We start from the raw sequence: 20,718 nt of genomic DNA on the forward strand, positions 1-20,718 counted from the left end.
ACACACACGGCAACACGCCCACCACCACCACCTCGCAGGCTCGCACACCAGTGGTGGAAAGTAATTAAGTACATTTACTTAAGTACTGTACTTAAGTACAATTTTGAGCTATTTGTACTTTACTTGAGTATTTCCAATTTCCAATACTTTTACTTCTACTCCACTACATCTCAGAGGCAAATATTGTACTTTTACTCCACTACATTTACTTGAAAACTTTAGTTACTAGTTACTTTTCAGATATAAACTATGATATTATAACACATACATTAACCACTTTAGCCCTATTTTATACATAGGCTATTTGAAAATAGCCGATCTACAAGCTCACAACGCGTCGCATCGCGACGCGTTGTGGGCTTGTAGATCTGCTATTTTCAAATATTTAGTACTTTTACTTTTGGTACTTTAAGTACATTTTGATGCCAATACTTTTGTACTTTTACTCAAGTAAATTTTTAATTCTGGACTTTTACTTGTAACAGAGTATTTTTATATTGCAGTATTGGTACTTTTACTTAAGTAAAGAATTTGAGTACTTTTTCCACCACTGTCGCACACACAGTCTTGGCGACAGTATTAGTTTGCAGCTTGGAAATATAACCATTATTTAGAATTTGTGGGGATAAAGGACGCTAAAAACATTGCAGTGACAGAAAACATTGTCCACATCGAGTAACAGCAATGCTAATCTCCTGAAGCACCCAACTAAAGTACATGGAGTTATTCACAGGGTCCCCACACATTTTTAGCAATGAATTTCCAAAACTTTTCCAAAACTTTTCCAGAATATTTAGCCCAATTTCCAGGCCTATATAACAATCATTCAGCGCAATAATGTGTCTCTTACTCCTATGTAGAATGCCCAGAGATAGGCAGTGTAGCAAAAATAAAGCATAGAATATAGAATAGTACAATTTCATTCAAAATTTCGTGCAAAATTAGGGCATAGCTCACTGGAAGACTCATTATGGCATCCGTATGACTTATTTTATTTAAATAATATATGCCATCACACAGCCCGTTCGGCGAAAAACTACTTATGTTACATATTTCGTGTAATGTTATACATGTTTATGAAAATGTTTTGTATTAACAAAATCAATAGCCAAAAACAATGCATAGCCAAATATTTTTCCAGGACCCTTGATAAATTCCAGGACCTTTTATCAATTCCCAAACTTTGGGATATTTTTTTTCAATTTCAAAATATTTCCAGGAATTTCATGACCGTGGGGACCCTGGTTATAAAACTAGTCGCCAAAGAAGACCCCTCCTTCTCTACCACCGGCAGTGATACAGATAGCTACTCCATCTAAACAGCCAAAAATCGAGAAAAAGAAAATCACCACAGCATGTCACCCAGACTCAACTAAACAGATTGATTGCCATTTGCCAGGTATGGTGTTGAGGAGGACATGCTTCAGTTCCTATCGCAATGGTTGAGTTTGTTGCCTTCAGAGAACTAGTCAGCAAAATAGCAGTGAAAGCAGCAGGGCCACTAGAGTGCAGAAAGACGTGTAATTGTTCCACTACATTTCATAATGACAATTGCTACAATGGCCTTTTCCCTCACTGTGCCACAGAGCAACACTAAAACTCTCTCTCTGTGAGTGTGTGTGTGTGTGTGTGTGTGTGTGTGTGTGTGTGTGTGTGTGTGTGTGTGTGTGTGTGTGTGTGTGTGTGTGTGTGTGTGTGTGTGTGTGTGTGTGGGGTACACTGGCAAGAGTGACACATAAGTGTGAGAGGTTTTTTCTTTTAAAATTAAATTGAAAAAAGGTTTCGTCAGTTAAATTAAGTCCACTCACATCTATGCAAATGACATCAAATTCATTCAAACTGATAACTGACTGGGGAGGCAGTCTGGGAGATAGGTGGGTTATTGCTCTGATTGCTCTGAGTCTAATGATCATTACATCCTTACATCAAAGAAAATATTTCTAAAGAAGCAGCAAATAAACATTGTTATAGCCTATCAAAAACATTTGGAAATAATATACCGTAATTTTCGCACTATAAGCCGCACCTGAATATAAGCCGCAGCAGCTAAATTGAATGATTTGTACCGGTACATATAATATATGCTTATATTATAAGCCGCACTGGACTATAAGCCGCGGGTGTAAAATCCATAGATTTAGGAGGTCCCCTAGTGGCCGTTAGCTCTAAAAATCCATAGATAAGCCGCACCGTTATATAAGCCGCACGGTCGAAAAATGGGAAAAAAGTCGCGGCTTATAGTCCGAAATTTACAGTATATATTTTTTCTATTTAAAAAAAAAAGTAAAGTAAAGTAACTAGTTCTAGTTACTTTCATAATTTAGTAACTAGTAAAGTAACTAGTTACGTTTTTGGAGCAGTAACTATAACTAGTTACTTTTTAAAAGTAACTTGCCCAACACTGAACAAGGAGTGAGATAGATAAGACATATCAGATCAGCTATTTTCGTAATAAATAAAATGTTTAGAAATTTTGAAAATGTTGGGAAAAAAGAAAAAGGTAAATGTGTGGACTGAGGTGAAAGGGATTTTTAAGGTATGGTGGGGCAACTAAATGTTAACTAGTGTCAGAAGCATAGAGGTATAATATAACTAGAGGGCGGATTGCCCCGCCCCCAGCTATCATTTCAATGAATGTGCTCAGTGGCGTTTTGAAGCACCCGGAAACCTGCCGGAAGTAGAATTATTGGTTCGATTTTGACCCCCCATAGAGTTATGAGCATGCGCACTAGTGTCCTTTTTGATTTCTACGGCAGCCCGTGTGTCAAGGATTGAACGCGAGATATTTCTTAAATACACTCGAGATGTATATTTATATGTAAATGCATATGTATGTGTGTATAATATGTTTACATATTTATATGTATAAATATAAATATCTCTCAGTATGTTTTGCGCGTGCATGTATTTCTCCCCGCCTGTAGTTCCAGCTTTGGCCACTGGGGTGGCAGCTTCAATGTTTCTCAGCAACTCTGGGGACTTGGTCAGAAGATGCTAAAAGGTTTGTTTCTTTCATTTATAAGTGTTGTACTGCCATCTAGTGGTCATATGTTGCATGTGTTACCTGTTAGTTATTTGATCGATTGAATACTTTATTTAGAAGATTGCAGAGAAAAGGCACATGGAAGTACAGTTTACAGTACAAGGTCATCTAAAATGGATCGCTCATAAAAGCCACAATGGCTTGTTTCAAATGAGATCCCCACGTACTGTTTGTAATCATCTTGCATGTACAAAAGCAGTGGTTCTCAACCAATGGTCCAGGAACCACCAGCGGTCCTTGAGGAGGTTCCAGGTGGTCCCCAGCTAAATGATGGAAGAGTTGGTAACCAAATGGAGGACCCTTATAGATCTGTAACTCTTGAGAACGTAAAATGAAACCAAATGGTCCATTTGGTTTCATTTTACGCTCTCAATAGTTAAATTATTGTTAATCATCTGCATTACTTAATTTGCAAGACGTCTACACAATTAGAGAATGTAGAAGAATTGTTATTTTGATCAACGTCTGCCTGTTCTCTCTCCTAATGGTACCAACATCAATACAGCATGGAATTGTGGACAAAATCTCATCAAACGGTGGTCCGTGGCTCAAATGCCAAATAAATAATGGACCTGGATTAGCTCCATAAAGAACCTCTCACTCCGCTATACAGCTCCGAGATGAGGTTCTATGTCGTTACCTTCCAGAATCGGGTATACGTCCGCCAAGGCTCCGCTGTTTACCCTTTTGTATACGTCGTATCCCAAAACTAATGGTAGATTCCAAGCCGCACGGATGTTTAAAGTTTGGTTCGGCGCATAAAATTTTAGGAACGGAGCGAAACTACCCATTTAAATCGCTTATTTAGTCAGCCTGTGGCCATGTTTCCCATTCAACCCGGAAAACCCCCCTACGTCCGCTGCCAGTACTGCTCCCGGTTTGGCTACAATGGGAAACATGGCCACAGGCGGACTAAATAAGCGATTTAAACGGGTAGTTTCGCTCCGTTCCTAAAATGTTATGCGCCGAACCAAACTTTAAACATCCGTGCGGCTTGGAATCTACCATTAGTTTTGGGATACGACGTATACAAAAGGGTAAACAGCGGAGCCTTGGCGGACGTATACCCGATTCTGGAAGGTAACGACATAGAACCTCATCTCGGAGCTGTATAGCGGAGTGAGAGGTTCTTTATGGAGCTAGACCTGGATATGAAAAAGTTGAAAACAAACTCCTCTGAGACACAGAGAGAGAGTAGACAGAATGGTGCCATCCAAGGCCTTGGCCACTCCGTTTGGCCGTCTGCCCCTCAAAACATGACGTGCCCCTCAGGTCACGCCCGGCCTTGATGCCCCCCCGCACACACACACACACACACACACACACACACACACACACAGCCCCAGTTGATTGTATTGTACCGTTTTCTCCTCAGCCTCTCTCCTGAACCCTAAAGCCAAAAATCTACAAGCTCACAGTGCATCACGCCTTGAGCTTATAGATCTGCTATTTTCGGCTCGCGACTCGGCTCTAAAAGTACCAACCTAACCTGAATCTTTTCCTAAATAGGCCTGTCACAATTACATACATCACAATTATTCAAGATAATCGCAATTATTGTTTGCAATATCGTCATATATTTAAAGTATAAAGTCATTAAATTATGTAAGTTATTTGTCATATTATGCCCTGTGCACCTTTTGTTTATGAAGCCTAAAAGCCAAAGAGAAATGTCATTTTTATTCATAATGTTCCAATGTTCTAGCCTGGTAAACCCCCCTCCCTCCGGAAATCTCATTTGCATTTGATTTCAGGAAGGAGGCTGGCCTACAGTAGCCTGGTAAACCCTCCCTCCGGAAATCTCATTTCTAATGGAAATGAGATTTCCGGAGGGAGGGTTTACCAGGCTAGGCCTACAGGCCTGTATGGGCAATTTGGGAGCTGGGCTGGATTAGTACCGTTGACTGACAACCCCTTCAGCCAATCAGCAGTCCGTTCCCCTTCAGCCAATCAGCAGTTTGTTTTCCCCACCACCAGCCAAAGTGACGCATGGGGACTTTTGAAGGGGCCATGCCGATAATAGGTTGCTTTATTCGGATACATGCGTGTCACTGCTCGCCCCTGCCGGTTCTCTGAATTTGTATTTTTAAATAGGCTCCGTTATGATTAATTGACTACATATATGAAGTTAACTAAACTCTATCCGAACGATATCTTAAAATTTAATTCCGTGCCTCAAAAAATAAGTTTGAGAGCATTTTCACGTTTTAAAACCGAAACCAAAAACAGCGGACAGAAAAAATGGCTGCCGTTCCATTTTGGTCGGCTGCACTCGGTTCCATTCGGTTTCACTCAAACTCGCCACCTGATTGGCCAACCTTCGCTGTCAATCACAGAAAAATGAGCGAGGACGCTGATAGGAGAGTTCATGTTATGAACTCTGGAGAAACGCCCAGACAGTCCTGTGAGCCAGACTCGCTACTGAAATCAAATACAAATGAGATTTCCGGAGGGAGGGGTTTACCAGGCTACCAATGTTCAACAACAGAAACGCAGTTAAATCGTAACATTTCACAATCGTGACAACCCTAATTGTAAGCGCAACTCTAAAAAAATATTGTGACCATAAAAACAACCAATTTGTCACTTGACGATGTCTGTTTCTCAAAAACTACTAAACTCGTGGGGACATCACAAGTAACTCTTTCCACCTTGCCAGCCAATGCTCCAGCAATCCACCAATGTGTGGTTGCAAACTCAGCCACCATGAATAAAAGACATACAAAAGCAACAGATCTGCTTCGTACCATACATAAAAAACACAGAAATTACTACATTATCCTTTTAACCACTTATACCTGACATTGTCATACAATGAAAACAGCAGATCTATTTACTATTACACTTTATTATACTATGTTCACAGCACAACACTAGTGTACATGAAGCATGTTACAGGCCTCGGCCGTTTCAGAGCATTTTTGCTTGCGTCATCATGACCCAAATAGGGTCACCAGGGTTAATGTGGCTAAAACACTGTGAGATAAGTTCAAACTGATAAAAATAAATAACTGTTACAATGAACTGAACACTCATGCCAGCTCCACCCATCTCCAACTTCTCATTGGATGCACGATATAAAAGACGCAGTGCCATGATTTAGGTACTTTTTCTGTTTTGCCTAAAGACTGAATGTTTACACCTCACTCAACAGTATACATACATACAGTATGAGTGTGTACAGGGTATCTGCACATTTATGAAAGTAAAAAAGTTAACAAACTACCCCAAAAATGGTCAAACATTAGCCAAATTCTCAAATATTACTTCAGAAAGAGGCAAAACTTGCTAAACTAGCTGATCTACAGGCTCACAACGCCAGATCTGCCATTTCTCTAGAACCAGTGGTTACCAATCATGTTCATGAATCAGCATATTTGAAGAGATATTGTGACAGGGACCCTCATAAGAGAAGATTTTTGTTGTTAAGATTAGATCTAGTACAGAATTCTAAAACTGTCTATATTAATGCACATCGACCTGGGGGGTCCTTGAGATGGAAAACGTTTGTGAATCAGCGCAATAGATCAGGGGTCTTCTACAGGGGGTCCTCAAGAGTTACTACAACGGGGGCCACCAAATCTTTGTGTGACATTTGTTTTTTACATTAACCACTTGAACCCTAGCATCCCTATTCTGAGAGGAACATTACCGCCAAAATAGCAGATCTACAAGCTCACAACGCCTCGCAACGGTGTAGAGGGGAAAAGGAGCAAAAGGCACAGAGCCAGGGGTCAAGGCAAGTTTACTAAGTATTGAGGGTTAAAGTGGTTAAATGTCTGAGGGGAAAAAAAACACGTTCATTTACACAACACTGATAGTCAATAAAGCTATCTATGAATTTATGAAAAGGTTTAACCCATTGAGACCTGAAGCCGATTCTACATGTCTCCTAAATCTCAACAGTATTCTGAAAAACGTATGTTTCTATATCAGTGGTGCTCAATCTTTTTCATGTCAAGGACCCCCAATATGATATGTATTTGGCCGCGGACCCCCATCAAAATATTTTGTTCCAGGGACCCCCCAGAAGCAAATATTTGAGTTAAAAATGTTCGCTTTAAAAATATATGTATTCAAAGATTTGCACACATTTTCACGATTTTTCATAAATAGCAGATATACAAGCTCATATCGCGGCACTCGGTGCCGCGATATGAGCTTGTATATCTGCTATTTATGAATAGCCCAAAGTGTAAAATAATGCTTTTTATCTCAAATCTAAAAATGACAGTTCCAGGTCTTAAAGGGTTAATCTGCAACACAATTTTATACAATATGTAGTGGGGGGGTCCCTGCTTCATCCGTCTCTCAGCAAGGGGGTCCTTGGCAGTGTTGCCAGATTTGGTGAGAGAACCAAGCAACCAGGTCTAGGAAAACAAGCCCAAAAGAAGCGACTACAGGCCACATGTAGCCTCGCGTGGCCAGACAATATCACACGACACACTGCGTGGATATTAGTCTGGTCCCTATCAACGATAGATTTTTTTTCCAAGGGGCGGTTACAAAAAGATCCAAACGGACTCTATTGGTTAGACCTAAACCAATCAGAGCAGTGCTTCCTTGTTCACGAACCAATCAGAGCAGTGCTTCCTTGTACGTCATTGCTCCAAATAAAGGTGATAAGCCCGCCCACATTTGGATACTGGGCCCTGGTTGGTTCCGCACAACTGCGGAGGGAGAGAAATGGAATCTCTATGGAGGGGGGCCAGACCTAATCTGCCGAGGGCTAAAGTGCGATGCAATTTTGCAAAGGCAGATTCGTCTGGAACCAGGCTAGGCCACATGAGCACTTTAAACCTATACACTGTATACATCGGCTATTTGAAAATAGCCGATCTGCAAGGAGATTGGCCATTTGAAACAAAATCCTGAAATAAAATGTGGAATATTTGGAAGACTTTTCAAACATTCTAACACCACAAATCTGGTATGGGGCTCCCTGGCACATAACATTTACATATGGGGGCTAGGGACAAATACATATTAGTTTGGGGGTCCATGACATGATTTTCTTTTAGAACCACTGCTTTAAATAGCAAATAAGCTCAAATAAGCAACTACACTTTAAAAACAAGCCAAAAAAAAACACAACCACCAATATTTACCACTGGTAACCAGCAACTTTACAGAAAAAGAAGCCCAAAGTCGCTTATAATAAGCGGACATGGACTGAAGAACGTTGAAGACCCCTGCAATAGATAAAATGTACTGACCAAATATGTAGACCATGCCCACAGCTCCACCCAGTCCCATGAGGCCTGTGAGTCGTAGGAGCATCTTCTTAGCGTAGGCAGTGTTCTCCTTCTGTTTCTGCTTCTCCTCTCCTCCTGTAGAGCCCTGAGCTTCATCTGGAGGAGGACCCTGCACACACACACACACACACACACACACACACACACACACACACACACACACACACTTTAGCTAGAGTCCAACCCATGACACCTTTTTCAGTCAGTGGTTCCCTATCTGGGGAACAAATTAAAAAAAGTTTGGGGGGGGGGTTCATTAGCTTAATGTGCAACATTGTTTGCTAACTCAACAGTAAGCAAACCAACATACACGCACATTTCTAAAGTGTCAATTTCATGACCTTATAGGTTTTAAAGCCAAATTGGCCAAATTCTACAAGATGATGACGGCTCGCACTGCGAGGCGTTGTGAGCTTGTAGTATTTTCACAACATTTATCTGTGGAACCGAGTCAAACTAAATGTAATGCCTACAATTCCAACTAAGTGCTTGTCAGGGTGGGGGGTCCCCAGTTAAATTATGATTATTTATTTTTGGGGGGTCCCCAGTTCAAATATGACATCGCTTCGCTCCCGACGTCCAGCGTTTCTTGGTACTTCAAGCAGACAACTAGAGATGTACCGATACCAATTGTTTCCTCCCCGATACCCTTAACTTGCGTATCGGTAAATACCGAGTACCGATCCGATAGCAGTGTGCGATTTAAAAACAATTCTAGGACAGTGGTTCTCAAAGTGGGGTTCCTTGAGGGGGTTCCAAATGGTGCCTTACAGGTCTGTAACTCTGAGAGTGTACAAATGGAACCAAATGGACCCTTACAGGTCTGTAACTCTGAGAGTGTACAAATGGAACCAAATGGACCCGTAGAGGTCTGTAACTCAGAGTGTACAAATGGAACCAAATTGAACCTTACAGGTGTATAGCTGAGTGTGTACAAATGGAACCTCACAGGTGTGTAACAGAGTGTAAAAATGGAACCAAACCATGTACACTATCAGAGTTATGGGGGTCATTGAAATTAAAAGGTTTGAGAACCGCTGATCTAGTTATAAATAAAAATGTAAACATATATATAAAACAGCAGTGCAACATCAACTGAAGCATTAAAAATATTACTGTAAATGACATGCATCATCATGTGATACATTATGTTGTATCAGAATGGCATAGACTGGCAACTCACCAATACCAGTATTTTCACCGGCTTCGAATGCTATCAATGCATTGAATGGGACATTATCACGTTTTATCAGACCATTGAATGGGCGAATACTTTAGGCGACATACTGACCTACACGTGATTTATCAGACCATTCATTGGGTGTAATCAGGAGATACTGACCTACCGGAGGCAGAGCAGTAACCCACAACATGATTTACCATTCTGTGCCTATCGGTATATAACTCAGACGGCGCTGAGTAGGCTCAAGCGAACGTCGGAACGTTCAGCACGGCAACTCGCTCGCTTTAGCTCGCTCGGTGGTGCTTCTCGTGGCTCCAGTTCGCTTGAGATTGCACGCCTCTGTCATGGTCCAAAGCTAGACTTTATACAAGTCATGTACGGTAGGTCAGTATCTCCTGATTACACCCAATGAATGGCCTGATGAAACGAGGGTAGGTCAGTATGTCGCTTGCTTCGCCCATTCAATGGTCTGATAAAACGTGATAATTTTTTAATTTATTTGTGCTAATAATGCAGATGAGCGGACATCCGAGCACAACAAACGGTTGATCTATTTGAACACACAGCGTGCCAATAAACTCTGCGTGCGTGCGCTATATGGCAGTGGTTCTCAAACTTTTTCATGTCAAGGACCCCCAAAATTATTATGTATTTGGACGCTGACCCCCATCTCAAATATTTTGTTCCAGGGACCCCCGCAAGCAAAGATTTGAGTTACAAATGTACGCTTTAAAAAAATATATACATTCAAAAGGTTTGCACAAATTCTTAAGATTTTTCAAAAATAGCAGATCTACAAGCTCATAGAGTGCCGCGCTATGAACTTGAAAATCTGCTATTATTGCATAGCCAAAGAATAAAAGGTTAAAATTAGTGTGATGCTAAATCAACACATTTTGACCCCACTTTGAGAACCAATGCTATATGGACTATATCCAAAGCGCCCCTCCATGGAAAAAAAACGCTCTGTGGATACCAGCGCCTAAAGCTGCACTATGTAAATTTCCTGTTTTACCGCATATTTGAACCTGGGTCTGCCTGTGCAACTTAAGTGTTGAAGTGTTTCTCTCTGAGCTATTAGAGCCTGTCTGCTTGCTCAGAGGATACATTTAATTTTGACCTTCAGGTGTCAAACCAGAAACAGGATCTAAATGTCTCAATAGAAGATCAGGGAGACCAGATACAACCACCCCCAACTGTAGACGATATGTTGTATTAACATACTCTACCATACAGATTGGACAAAAGTTACGTAATATATCTTTAATATGGCCAACTAATGCAGTGGTGGAAAAAGCACTCAAAGTTTTTACTGAAGTAAAAGTATCCATTTAAAAGTAAAAGTCCGGAATTCAAAATGAACTTGAGTAAAAGTACAAAAGTATTAGTATAAAAATGTACTTAATGTACTGAAAGTAGAAAGTACTCATTATGCAGAATGTCCCATTTCACAAGTTTTCGAATGTAGCCTATACAATGTATATAAGTCTTTTGAAAAAATATGGTATGGCTTGTAGATCGGCTATTTTCAAATGGCCAAAATATATATAGGGCTGATTCAAGTGGTGTATGTTTTGTAATAATAATCAGAATCTGCAAAGTAACTAGTAACTTAACTTTTCAAATAATTGTAGTGGAGTAAAAGTACAATATATGCATCTGAGATGTAGTGGAGTAGAAGTAAAAGTATTGAAAATTGGAAATACTCCAGTAAAGTAAAAGTACCTCAAAATTGTGCTTAAGTACAGTACTTGAGTAAATGTACTTTGTTACTTTAGGTTGTGAATGTTGTCTTGTCGCAAACAGACAAAGTGGTCCGTGTCAATCTTGTGGAAAAGTGGAGATATTTTATTTTTCTGCCACAAGGTTCAAATGGATATGAAACTAGATGACAAGAGCTGACCCCAAGTCAAAGCAATTAATCATTTGGCGCCGAGAACACGTTTGAGAGCTACCAATTAGAACCACCGAGGTGAATCCCTCCATGAAATTGCAGTGAGTGTTGTATGGCTCTATATGGAATACATGCAATGTGTGGAATATCTAGGGCACCCCCCCCCCCAAACGCTCCAAGTCAAATCTGTAAGAATCAAGTTATCCAGCTACTTGTCAGTTTTCAGGGATGGTTGAATGAAAGCAGGTGGCCTGGGGCCCTAGAAAGGTTGACATTCCATATACAGCCATAGAAGATAGAGCTTTATATTAGAGCATATATATGGGCCATTAGTTAACTTTTTTGGATGACATCGGTACAGGCAAATGCAGTCGATGTGTCCCAATGTTTTACCACTTTGAACCTGGTGCCTTTATTTTGGGCTAGGGTTAGAGCTAACCCTAACCCTGTCATTATAGATGGGTTTCCTGTTTGTAAACATGAGAGGATGATGCGCGCGCAGTGGAGGGATGAGCCTGTAGAGGGCGCTATTACCCGCAGCAGCTCTGGCCATTGTACATTCATAAAAGAAATGGTCTTCACCGGGTTTAATGAAAGTAGATTAAATTATGCAGTTTGTAATATCTTCTTTACTCAATAAAAATGATTTGTCGGAAGTTGGATCTGTTTGTATATAATAGCAGCATTATGCCTATTATGCCTATAATAGCAGCATTATGCCTATCTAAATCCCGAACAAAACAACAGAGTGAAGGGGGCTTCCGGTTCGTTCTACCCCAAGCATGCGCAGATTGCGCACTCTGCTCTGTGATGACGTCGCGCGGAAACCCATCTATAGGCAAACATATTCCAAAGTGTTCAAGCATTGAAATCTAAAATGACGGTCAAATCTATCTACAACTCAAAATGTTTACATAATACATTTTATTGTATTATTTCCTTCTTTTTTTTTTTTTTTTACAAAATACCAGTCAAAACATCAGCCTAAGATTCTCCAAAAATAGAGATCGGCATTGTACCAGAATCCACATAGGAACTAGGGTGGGTACTCGATACCCATAGAAATGAAGTAATCACAATTTAAATGGATAAAATCCTAATAATTTAAGGGTCCAGCAGGTTTCCTATAAACAAAGCGTACAACAAGCTTTACGGAATAAACGTAGGAGAGGTTACTGTTCATTACATTTCTTAAAGAGTTGGTATTTATTGATGTTAGTTTAAACAGGACAAAATGTTTCAGCATTGGCTCTATCTGAGGTACTACTAATAAACAGTTTGTTTGTACTAGATATAGCAATTTTCACTTTATCATTAATGATTCATTATATAACGCGTAAAAGAATGAAGATATTTTTGTTATTAAACATTTGACCTCTTAGTTTTCCAGAATCTCTCATCAGAATCTGAACTGATCAAATCCCCTCCCTGGCTGACACTAAGGCTACAGGGCTTCCCTGTCCCTGACCTTCAGACTGTGGACACCAGGAGGTCCAGCAGGCTCATGGCAAACATGACGAAAAATCAACATAAACCGACACCTGTACATTAAATATGATATGATCATATGATCCTCATCCTGTGGACGCCCCAGCGTTGACAAACATGCTACCACCCACTACCTACTGGGGTGTGAGTGAGTGAGTGAGTGAGTGAGTGAGTGAGTGAGTGTGTGTGTGTGTGTGTGTGTGTGTGTGAAGGTACAGCCTGTCTCTGAGGAGACTAGCACACCAGAACCAACCCAGAACAGGTCCATGTGTTGACACTGGGTCAGGTGACATTGTGTAAAACAGCGATCAAACATGTCAGTCCCTGTCACTATGCCTCTGAACACTGTTGAGCCCAGTTAGCCTGTTAGCCTCACCTCCCAGGTTAATTCGTCCAGTCTTTGCTATAACGGCGGGGACGCTCGTTTTAACTGCCAGACACATCCAATGCGGGCGGGAGGCGGCTGCTGCTGCTACCCCGCACCTAGCCCTGGTCCTCTCTATCGCTCTGCTAGGAGCAGAGATCCTCCCATGGACTGAACATTCCACTACCGTGCGAGGTCTCCAACCTTCGTGAAAAAACAAAGGAAACTATTTCGCTACTCATCGAAACAAAGGCCGTTTTGTGTTGTTGAAGAACTATTCTCCACGGTGGGAAAAGTCTCAGGACCCCCACCTGCTCCATATGATACACTTTTTTGGGCAGAAAAGGGAATATGTCTGTCAGACGGAAATTACTTTATTCACTCCACTGCGCCCTCTACAGATCTGGTCAATGGTAATTTAAATTGACCATTTCCATAGAGGGCGATCATTTCCGTCTGGCGGACATATTTTAATTTTCTGCCCAAAAAGTGTATTACACAGAGAAGGTGGGGTGCTGAGAGGCTTCCCACCGTGGAGAATAGTCTTTCAACAACACAAAACAGCCTTTGTTTTCATGAGTAGCGAAACGGTCTCCTTTCTTTTTACTACAGTTGGAGACCTCGCGCGGTAGTGGAATTGTCAGTCCATGGGAATAGCAGAGCGGCACACCAAACCCAACGCCTCCTCCAGTCCTCACCTGACTCTGCTGTTGCTGTTGCTGGAGCTTCTCCTGGAGGATTTGTTGCGCCAGGCCGCCGGTCCCCGTTCCCCCCGGCCCGGCCTCCGAGGCCGGCGGCTTGTCGGTGGCCACCGTCCGCAAAAGGAGCCTGTTGGCCGGGCTGCAGCAGCGCAGGAGGCCGCTCGTCGCTCGGACACACATGGGGAGCAGAGCCGTGGCCGACATGTTGGATGGAAACCGCCGATAGGGGGTGGGCCGAGTTATGTTCCGTCGTACTACGGGGTCGCGTGCCGAGCGATAGAGCGATCTACAAGGCTAGAACGCGTCGCGGACGCATATGGTTGTAGGCTTGTAGATCTGCTATTGGTTGGCGCGCGGCACCGTCATAGGAGGAAGTATAAATGAGAATGGGAGGGATCCCGAAAGGAATATAAAGGACAAACCGACCCGATTGGCTGGTCTCTGCTTGAGTGGCAGGCGGCTGGGTGCAATCGGGGGGTGGGGTGGGTGTTCCTCGGGGAGTCTGGTCCAATCAGAGGGGGGAAAGGGCGTTCCTTAGGGCGTCTTGATCCAATCAGAACGAGTCCGCGTCGCCAGGGCTTTCCGCAGTAAACTGGGTTTCTATTCACTGCTCAAAGCTCAGATCCGGTCTGTGGCACGCCTACTGTATCTGGTAATTTGCATATATATTACACGTGCACTCACTCATGCCATTTCCGTATCCGTTCTAGACTGGATGTGCAAACTGCACAGTGAATTGATCCCAGGCTAATCAGAAGCAGAAAGTGTTGACCTTCGTTAGAACGTTACGTCACTTGCGTCAAGTAAAAATGTATGAAGTTTATAACAATTAAAACAATTCAAATATATAGTTTGATAATAACGGTGTTTGATTTCCTATAATGACATTTCAATAAGAAATGCATTATTAATTCCTTTCAACATGATAGACTTTTATTAAATAGAATAAACTGTTATACAATTTAGACTAAAAGTAAATCATTCTCATACACAGTATGCAGATATACATCATTGTGCTTATACCAGAATGTATGTTTTGTAGACAAATGTAGAGCATAATTTCCAGGTAAAATGTCTATGGATATTTACACAATATAAAATTAAGTGTCCAGAACATTAGCTATGTCTAGTTTGTCAACCCGTGGATATTTAAAACAAAATCATATATTTCTAATAGTCATAACAAAGTGTCCTGTTCTATACCAGAAATATGGTCAATAAATAATACTGCTCCAATGCCATACTGCCGGCTTCATCTACCCGAAAATATTTTTTGGGTTGTGGTGATGTCAGGATGATGGTCAATTAAGATGATTATATGTTATATATGATACTATATCATAAGAGTTAGTTCATCTTGATCCCCAAATCTTGACTGCAGACAATACTGTGAACGTCCACCAGGGGGTGATCTTTACTCTTGAGACAGTTGGTTTGTTGCCTCGTAATAAATAAAACCTTTATGATAACAACTTTCACTCACACTTGTCACTTAATTATAATTTTTTTAAATTGCAAAAATAGTAAACATAGCCGTTCACTGGGCCGATCAGGTCAGGCCTGTTTGGAGGTAGTCCAACATTTCAAACATGTTGCACAAACTATTTGAAATTTGGATACTTATGACTTAGGCCTACTCTCCACTACATTTTCAAAGCCAAATATTTTAGAGCTTTTGACTGCTCAACTTTTATAGGAAGGTAAAAAAAAAGATACATTATGAATTAACCACTCAAGCCTCATTTCAAATGAAATCCTATATTAAAACTGCCTAGAGGGTGGGTGGATGGTGGTAACATCCAGACATGCGAGGCGCACCGTTGCTCGGATCCGCACCAATTTTGGCAAAAACACTGTTCAGAGGACTGCCATAAATACCCACACCTGGGACCATGTGTGGCCCCCAGGGCCCCATCAAGAGACCCCCAGTGACAGTGACCCATCAAGAGGCCCCAGAGAGACACATCAGAGTTCTCCACATATGGGGATAAAAGGGACACAGAAAGACAGACGGGTACAAAAAATATGGTCAACAAATAATCCCCACATATGGAGTATCCTGATGTCATCAATATGACATCATACTGCTCAAGGGCGTACCGTCATAGAGGCCAATGGGGCCATGGCCCGGTCTGGAAAACTCTGCTCCCCTATTTTTTTATATATATAGCTCCGCAGCCTCCGCCCACCCCACCGTTCCCATTGTCAAGCGGCCCCAGTCAGACATGCTAATTGCCTCTAATAAACAAGTGGCTGTGGCTGTGCTAAACATGTTCTGCAGGTTTTGGCTCTGCCGTCTGCCCTTATTGAAATGAAGGGTCGCTATGCTGTGTCCCTCGACTCCCTCGTCCTGTGTGCACTAACAGTCACTGCATGCACTGAATACCAGTGGTGGAAAAAGTACTCAAATGTTTTACTTAAACAAAAGTATCAATTCTGCGATGTAAAAATACTCTGTTACAAGTAAAAGTAAGGTATTCAAAATGTACTTGAGTAAAAGTAGAAAAGTTTTGGTATCAAAATGTATTTAAAGTACCAAAAGTAAAAGTAGGCTACTCATTATGCAGAAGGTCCCATTTCACAAGTTTTCAAATGTGAAAAAAAAGTTTTCTAACCCTTGATACTTTTACTTAAGTAAAACATTTGAGGATGGAACACTCTGAGGGATGGGTAGAGTGTTGTTGATGTTGTTTTATGGTCATTTAATGAATTAATTAAGCAAAAAAATCGCACGCGCTTCGCGCGCGTACATGCCCGCGACGCAGTGGGTGGGGGGCCGGGGGGAAGGGGGGAGTCATTAAGAATCTTGCCCGGTCCTCGTTAGAACCCACCATACGCGCCTGAATTACTGCTGGTAGTCGGGGATCCAGTCACCGAAAATTTGAGAGGACCTGTGATGTCATGCTATACTTTTTTTCCCTGTTTTTTCTATTAATTTGGTCATTAAGGTCCACAGAATGAGAGGCCTGCTCTGCCGGAAACATCGCGAAAAAAAGTTGTGGCCATTTTTGTATAATGAAGCCTTAATTTTTTGACCGTGTGATGTGAATTAGGTTTATTTTCTTAAAGTCCTCAAAAGGTTGTGTAGGCTGTCAATAAATGATTCCCAGATACACAGTATGTGAACAACACCAAGTCCAAAAATACACTCACAAAGCCTTTCCAAATGATTTATAGCCATTTTTGTTACCAAAAAAGCACCAGTTTTTTGCATTTCCCCCAATACTTTCAGCTTTACTTCAATAGTAATCAACTTTACCATGGGTTATGACATCAGCCAATGTCTCATTCTTTTCATCAATCTTTATAGTCATTCCACTTTTTTTTTTATTAAAATCAACCCTAAATTAAAGGAACTGTGGTGACTTTATTACCCTTATGGATAATAACCGATCATATCTCTTGACCATAGACCTTAGACTATCTCTTGACCGATAATGACCGACCCAGCCCTTATCCTTATCCCGAAGTTACGGATCTGACTTGCCGACTTCCCTTACCCGCCTTGTTCTAACATGCCAGAGGCTGTTCACCTTGGAGACCTGCTGCGGATATGGGTACGGCCTGGCGCGAGATTTACACCTTCTGGCCCGGATTTTCAAGGGCCGGCGAGAGCTCACCGGACGTCGCCGGAACCACGACACTTTCCAGGGCGCGGGCCCCTCTCTCTGGACGAACCCATTCCAGGGCGCCCTGCCCTTCACAAAGAAAAGAGAACTCTTCCCGGGGCTGCCGCCGGCTTCTCCGGGGTCGTTTGCGTTACCGCACTGGGCGCCTCGCGGCGCCTGTCTCCGCCTTCCAGGTTCGGGGATCTGAACCCGACTCCCTTTCGATCGGCAGGGGGCGACGGAGACCATCACCCCAACCCTTCCGAACGGCGTTCGCCTATCCCTTAGGACCGACTGACCCATGTTCAACTGCTGTTCACATGGAACCCTTCTCCACTTCGGCCTTCAAAGTTCTCGTTTGAATATTTGCTACTACCAAGATCTACACCCGCGGCGGCTCCACCCGGGCCCGCCGCGCGAGCAACCTGAGCCACCTTCGCCGCGAGCCCTTCCAGGCCGACCCAGAGCCGGTCGCGACGCACCGCCGCGGAGAAAGTGCGCCCGGCGAGAGCACGTCGGCGCCCGGGGCGGGGTCCCCCTGAAAGGGAGATCGCCGGCCCCGGGCGGCCGGCCCGCCACCGGGTTGAGTCCTCCGGGCAGACTGCGTGGACCCCACCAGTTTACCTCTTAACGGTTTCACGCCCTGTTGAACTCTCTCTTCAAAGTTCTTTTCAACTTTCCCTCACGGTTCTTGTCTGCTATCGGTCTCATGCCTGCTATCGGTCTCTGTGTCAGAACCACACAGGCTCACAACTGGGGTTCCCCAAGGCTCGGTTCTGGGTCCTCTTCTTTTCTCTCTCTACACTACATCTCTGGGTGCTGTCATCCACTCCCATGGCTTTTCCTACCACTGCTATGCCGATGACGCCCAGCTGATCCTCTCATTCCCCCCCTCTGATACCCAAGTGGAGGCACGCATTGCTGCTTGTCTGGCTGACATCTCGGAGTGGATGTCGACAAACCACCTGAAGCTTAACCTGGACAAGACCGAGCTGATGTTCCTCCCGGGGAAGGGCTGTCCGCACCGAGACATGGCCATCACCATTGATAATGCTGTGGTGACCTCAACTCGGACTGCGAAGAATCTGGGTGTGACCCTGGACGATCAACTGACGTTCTCGGCAAACATCGCATCAGTGACAAGGTCCTGCAGATTCCTCCTCTACAACATCAGGAGGATTCGCCCCTTCCTCACGGAGAAGGCAGCCCAGGTGCTCATCCAGGCTCTCGTCATCTCCCGCCTGGACTACTGCAACTCCCTCCTTGCTGGTGCTCCGGCATCTGCCATCAGACCTCTGGAGCTTGTTCAGAAAGCTGCGGCTCGTCTGGTGTTCAACCGCCCCAAGTTCTCCCACACAACCATCCTTCTCCGTTCTCTACACTGGCTCCCCGTAGCGGCTCGCATCCAGTTCAAAACCCTGGTGCTAGCCTATAGGGCAGTGAAAGGAACAGCTCCTTCTTACCTCCGGGCTATGGTCGATGCCTACACCCCTGCCCGACCACTTCGGTCTGCCACCTCGGGGCGACTGATTGCCTCGTCACTCAAGGGTCCTTCTGGCCGATCCACACGGTCACGACTCTTTTCTGTTCTGGCCCCACAGTGGTGGAATGAACTTCCCACTGATGTTAGGACAGCAGAGTCACTGCCCATATTTCGCCGCAGACTGAAAACCCACCTCTTCAGGAAACACTACCCTTCCTCTCAGCCTGACCTACTTGTTGTTAACTAGTTGTACGAACGCTTGTTTTCTATTGCTGTATTGTTTATTGGATCTTGTTTAGTCGATACACTTATTTGTTTTAGCTCATGCTCATTTGATTTAGCTATTTTGTCTCATCTGTTTAAGGAAATAGGTAGCTGATATATTGCACTTTTACCTTAGCGCTAGGTATACTCTTGGTTGCTTGTTTTTGCAGAAAATGCACTAAAGACTTCTGGTGATTAGTAGTTTTCGTTCCCTACCTATGTTGAATACACTTATTGTAAGTCGCTTTGGATAAAAGCGTCTGCTAAATGACTGTAATGTAATGTAATGTAATGTCATGCCGGTATTTAGCCTTATATGGAGTTTACCACCAGCTTTGAGCTGCATTTGCAAACAACCCGACTCCGAGGAGACGTTGCCCCGGGGCGACGGGGGCCGCTACCGGCCTCACACCGTCCACGGGCTGAGCCTCTATCAGAAGGACTCAGGCCCCCGATCGACACCCGGGCGACAGCCGTCTCCTGTACGCCACATTTCCCGCGCCCACCGCGGGCGGGGATTCGGCGCTGGGCTCTTCCCTCTTCGCTCGCCGCTACTGGGGGAATCCTTGTTAGTTTCTTTTCCTCCGCTTAGTAATATGCTTAAATTCAGCGGGTCGTCTCATCTGATCAGGTCGTAAAGCAACGGGTTGCTGGTGGCGGCTCCCCCCGTGAGGGAGGAGGCTCGCCGAAACGCGGTGAGAAGACCGCCAGCCTCCCCAGGAACCGCACGCTACGCGGTGGGTCGGCCGGAGTGCGCCGGGCGCCAGCAGGCTGCTAGAGACACAAGGTCCACAGGCAGCCGCACGGCACGCACGGCGCAGAGCCGGGTCCGACCTCCGCGGGCCCCGGGCTAGGGTGGCCGACCGGGGCCCACCCCGCGAACGGGGGGGACTGACCGGCCGGCTCCCCGCCCGGGGGCGAAGCGACGGCAGGGGTGACGGCGTCCCGGGCTCCGAGCCCCCCGAAGGAGGCCGGACCGGGCATCTCGTCTGCACTTGAGAGGACGAAGGCCCCGGGGGGCCTGCGACGCTCCAGCCGCAGACGGGGCCCCCGCCTCCGAGGAGACGGGGGGCGTCCGATTGATTGTGTGGCGACCCTCAGACAGGCGTAGCCCCGGGATGGACCCGAGGCCGTAAGGTGCGTTCCAAGTGTCGATGATCAATGTGTCCTGCAATTCACATTACTTCTCGCAGCTAGCTGCGTTCTTCATCGACGCATGAGCCGAGTGATCCACCGCTAAGAGTTGTACTCTTTGGTTTTGTTTGGCGACGGCCGCAGGTTCACGAAAACAGAGTAAGTAAGACCTCGGCGACAGACCCCCGGGCGCCGCAGGTCACCGCCCCCGCCGAGGCGGGCCGGGCTGCGGACATTGAACCCCCCGACGACCCTCCGGAGGAGAGAGGCGAGTTGGGTACCCGTGAGGCAGGCCCGTCCG

At 44.3% G+C, this 20,718-nt stretch overlaps 1 protein-coding gene across 1 annotated transcript in view; it reads right to left on the reverse strand.

The window, feature by feature from the left end:
- timm50 (translocase of inner mitochondrial membrane 50 homolog) overlaps positions 1-14,163 on the reverse strand; it is a 70,931-nt gene extending 56,768 nt beyond the window's left edge. The window contains exons 1-2 of the mRNA XM_080428996.1: positions 13,926-14,163; positions 8,260-8,407 (exon numbers count right to left, since the gene is read on the reverse strand). Coding sequence (XP_080285122.1) covers positions 8,260-8,407; positions 13,926-14,132 — 355 coding nt within the window. The 5' untranslated portion in view covers positions 14,133-14,163. The remainder of the gene's footprint in view (positions 1-8,259; positions 8,408-13,925) is intronic.
- Between the last annotated feature and the right edge of the window lie 6,555 nt (positions 14,164-20,718).

This window comes from Gymnoscopelus braueri (assembly GCF_963280865.1).
Source record: "Gymnoscopelus braueri genome assembly, chromosome: 5".
NCBI classification, from domain to species: domain Eukaryota; kingdom Metazoa; phylum Chordata; class Actinopteri; order Myctophiformes; family Myctophidae; genus Gymnoscopelus; species Gymnoscopelus braueri.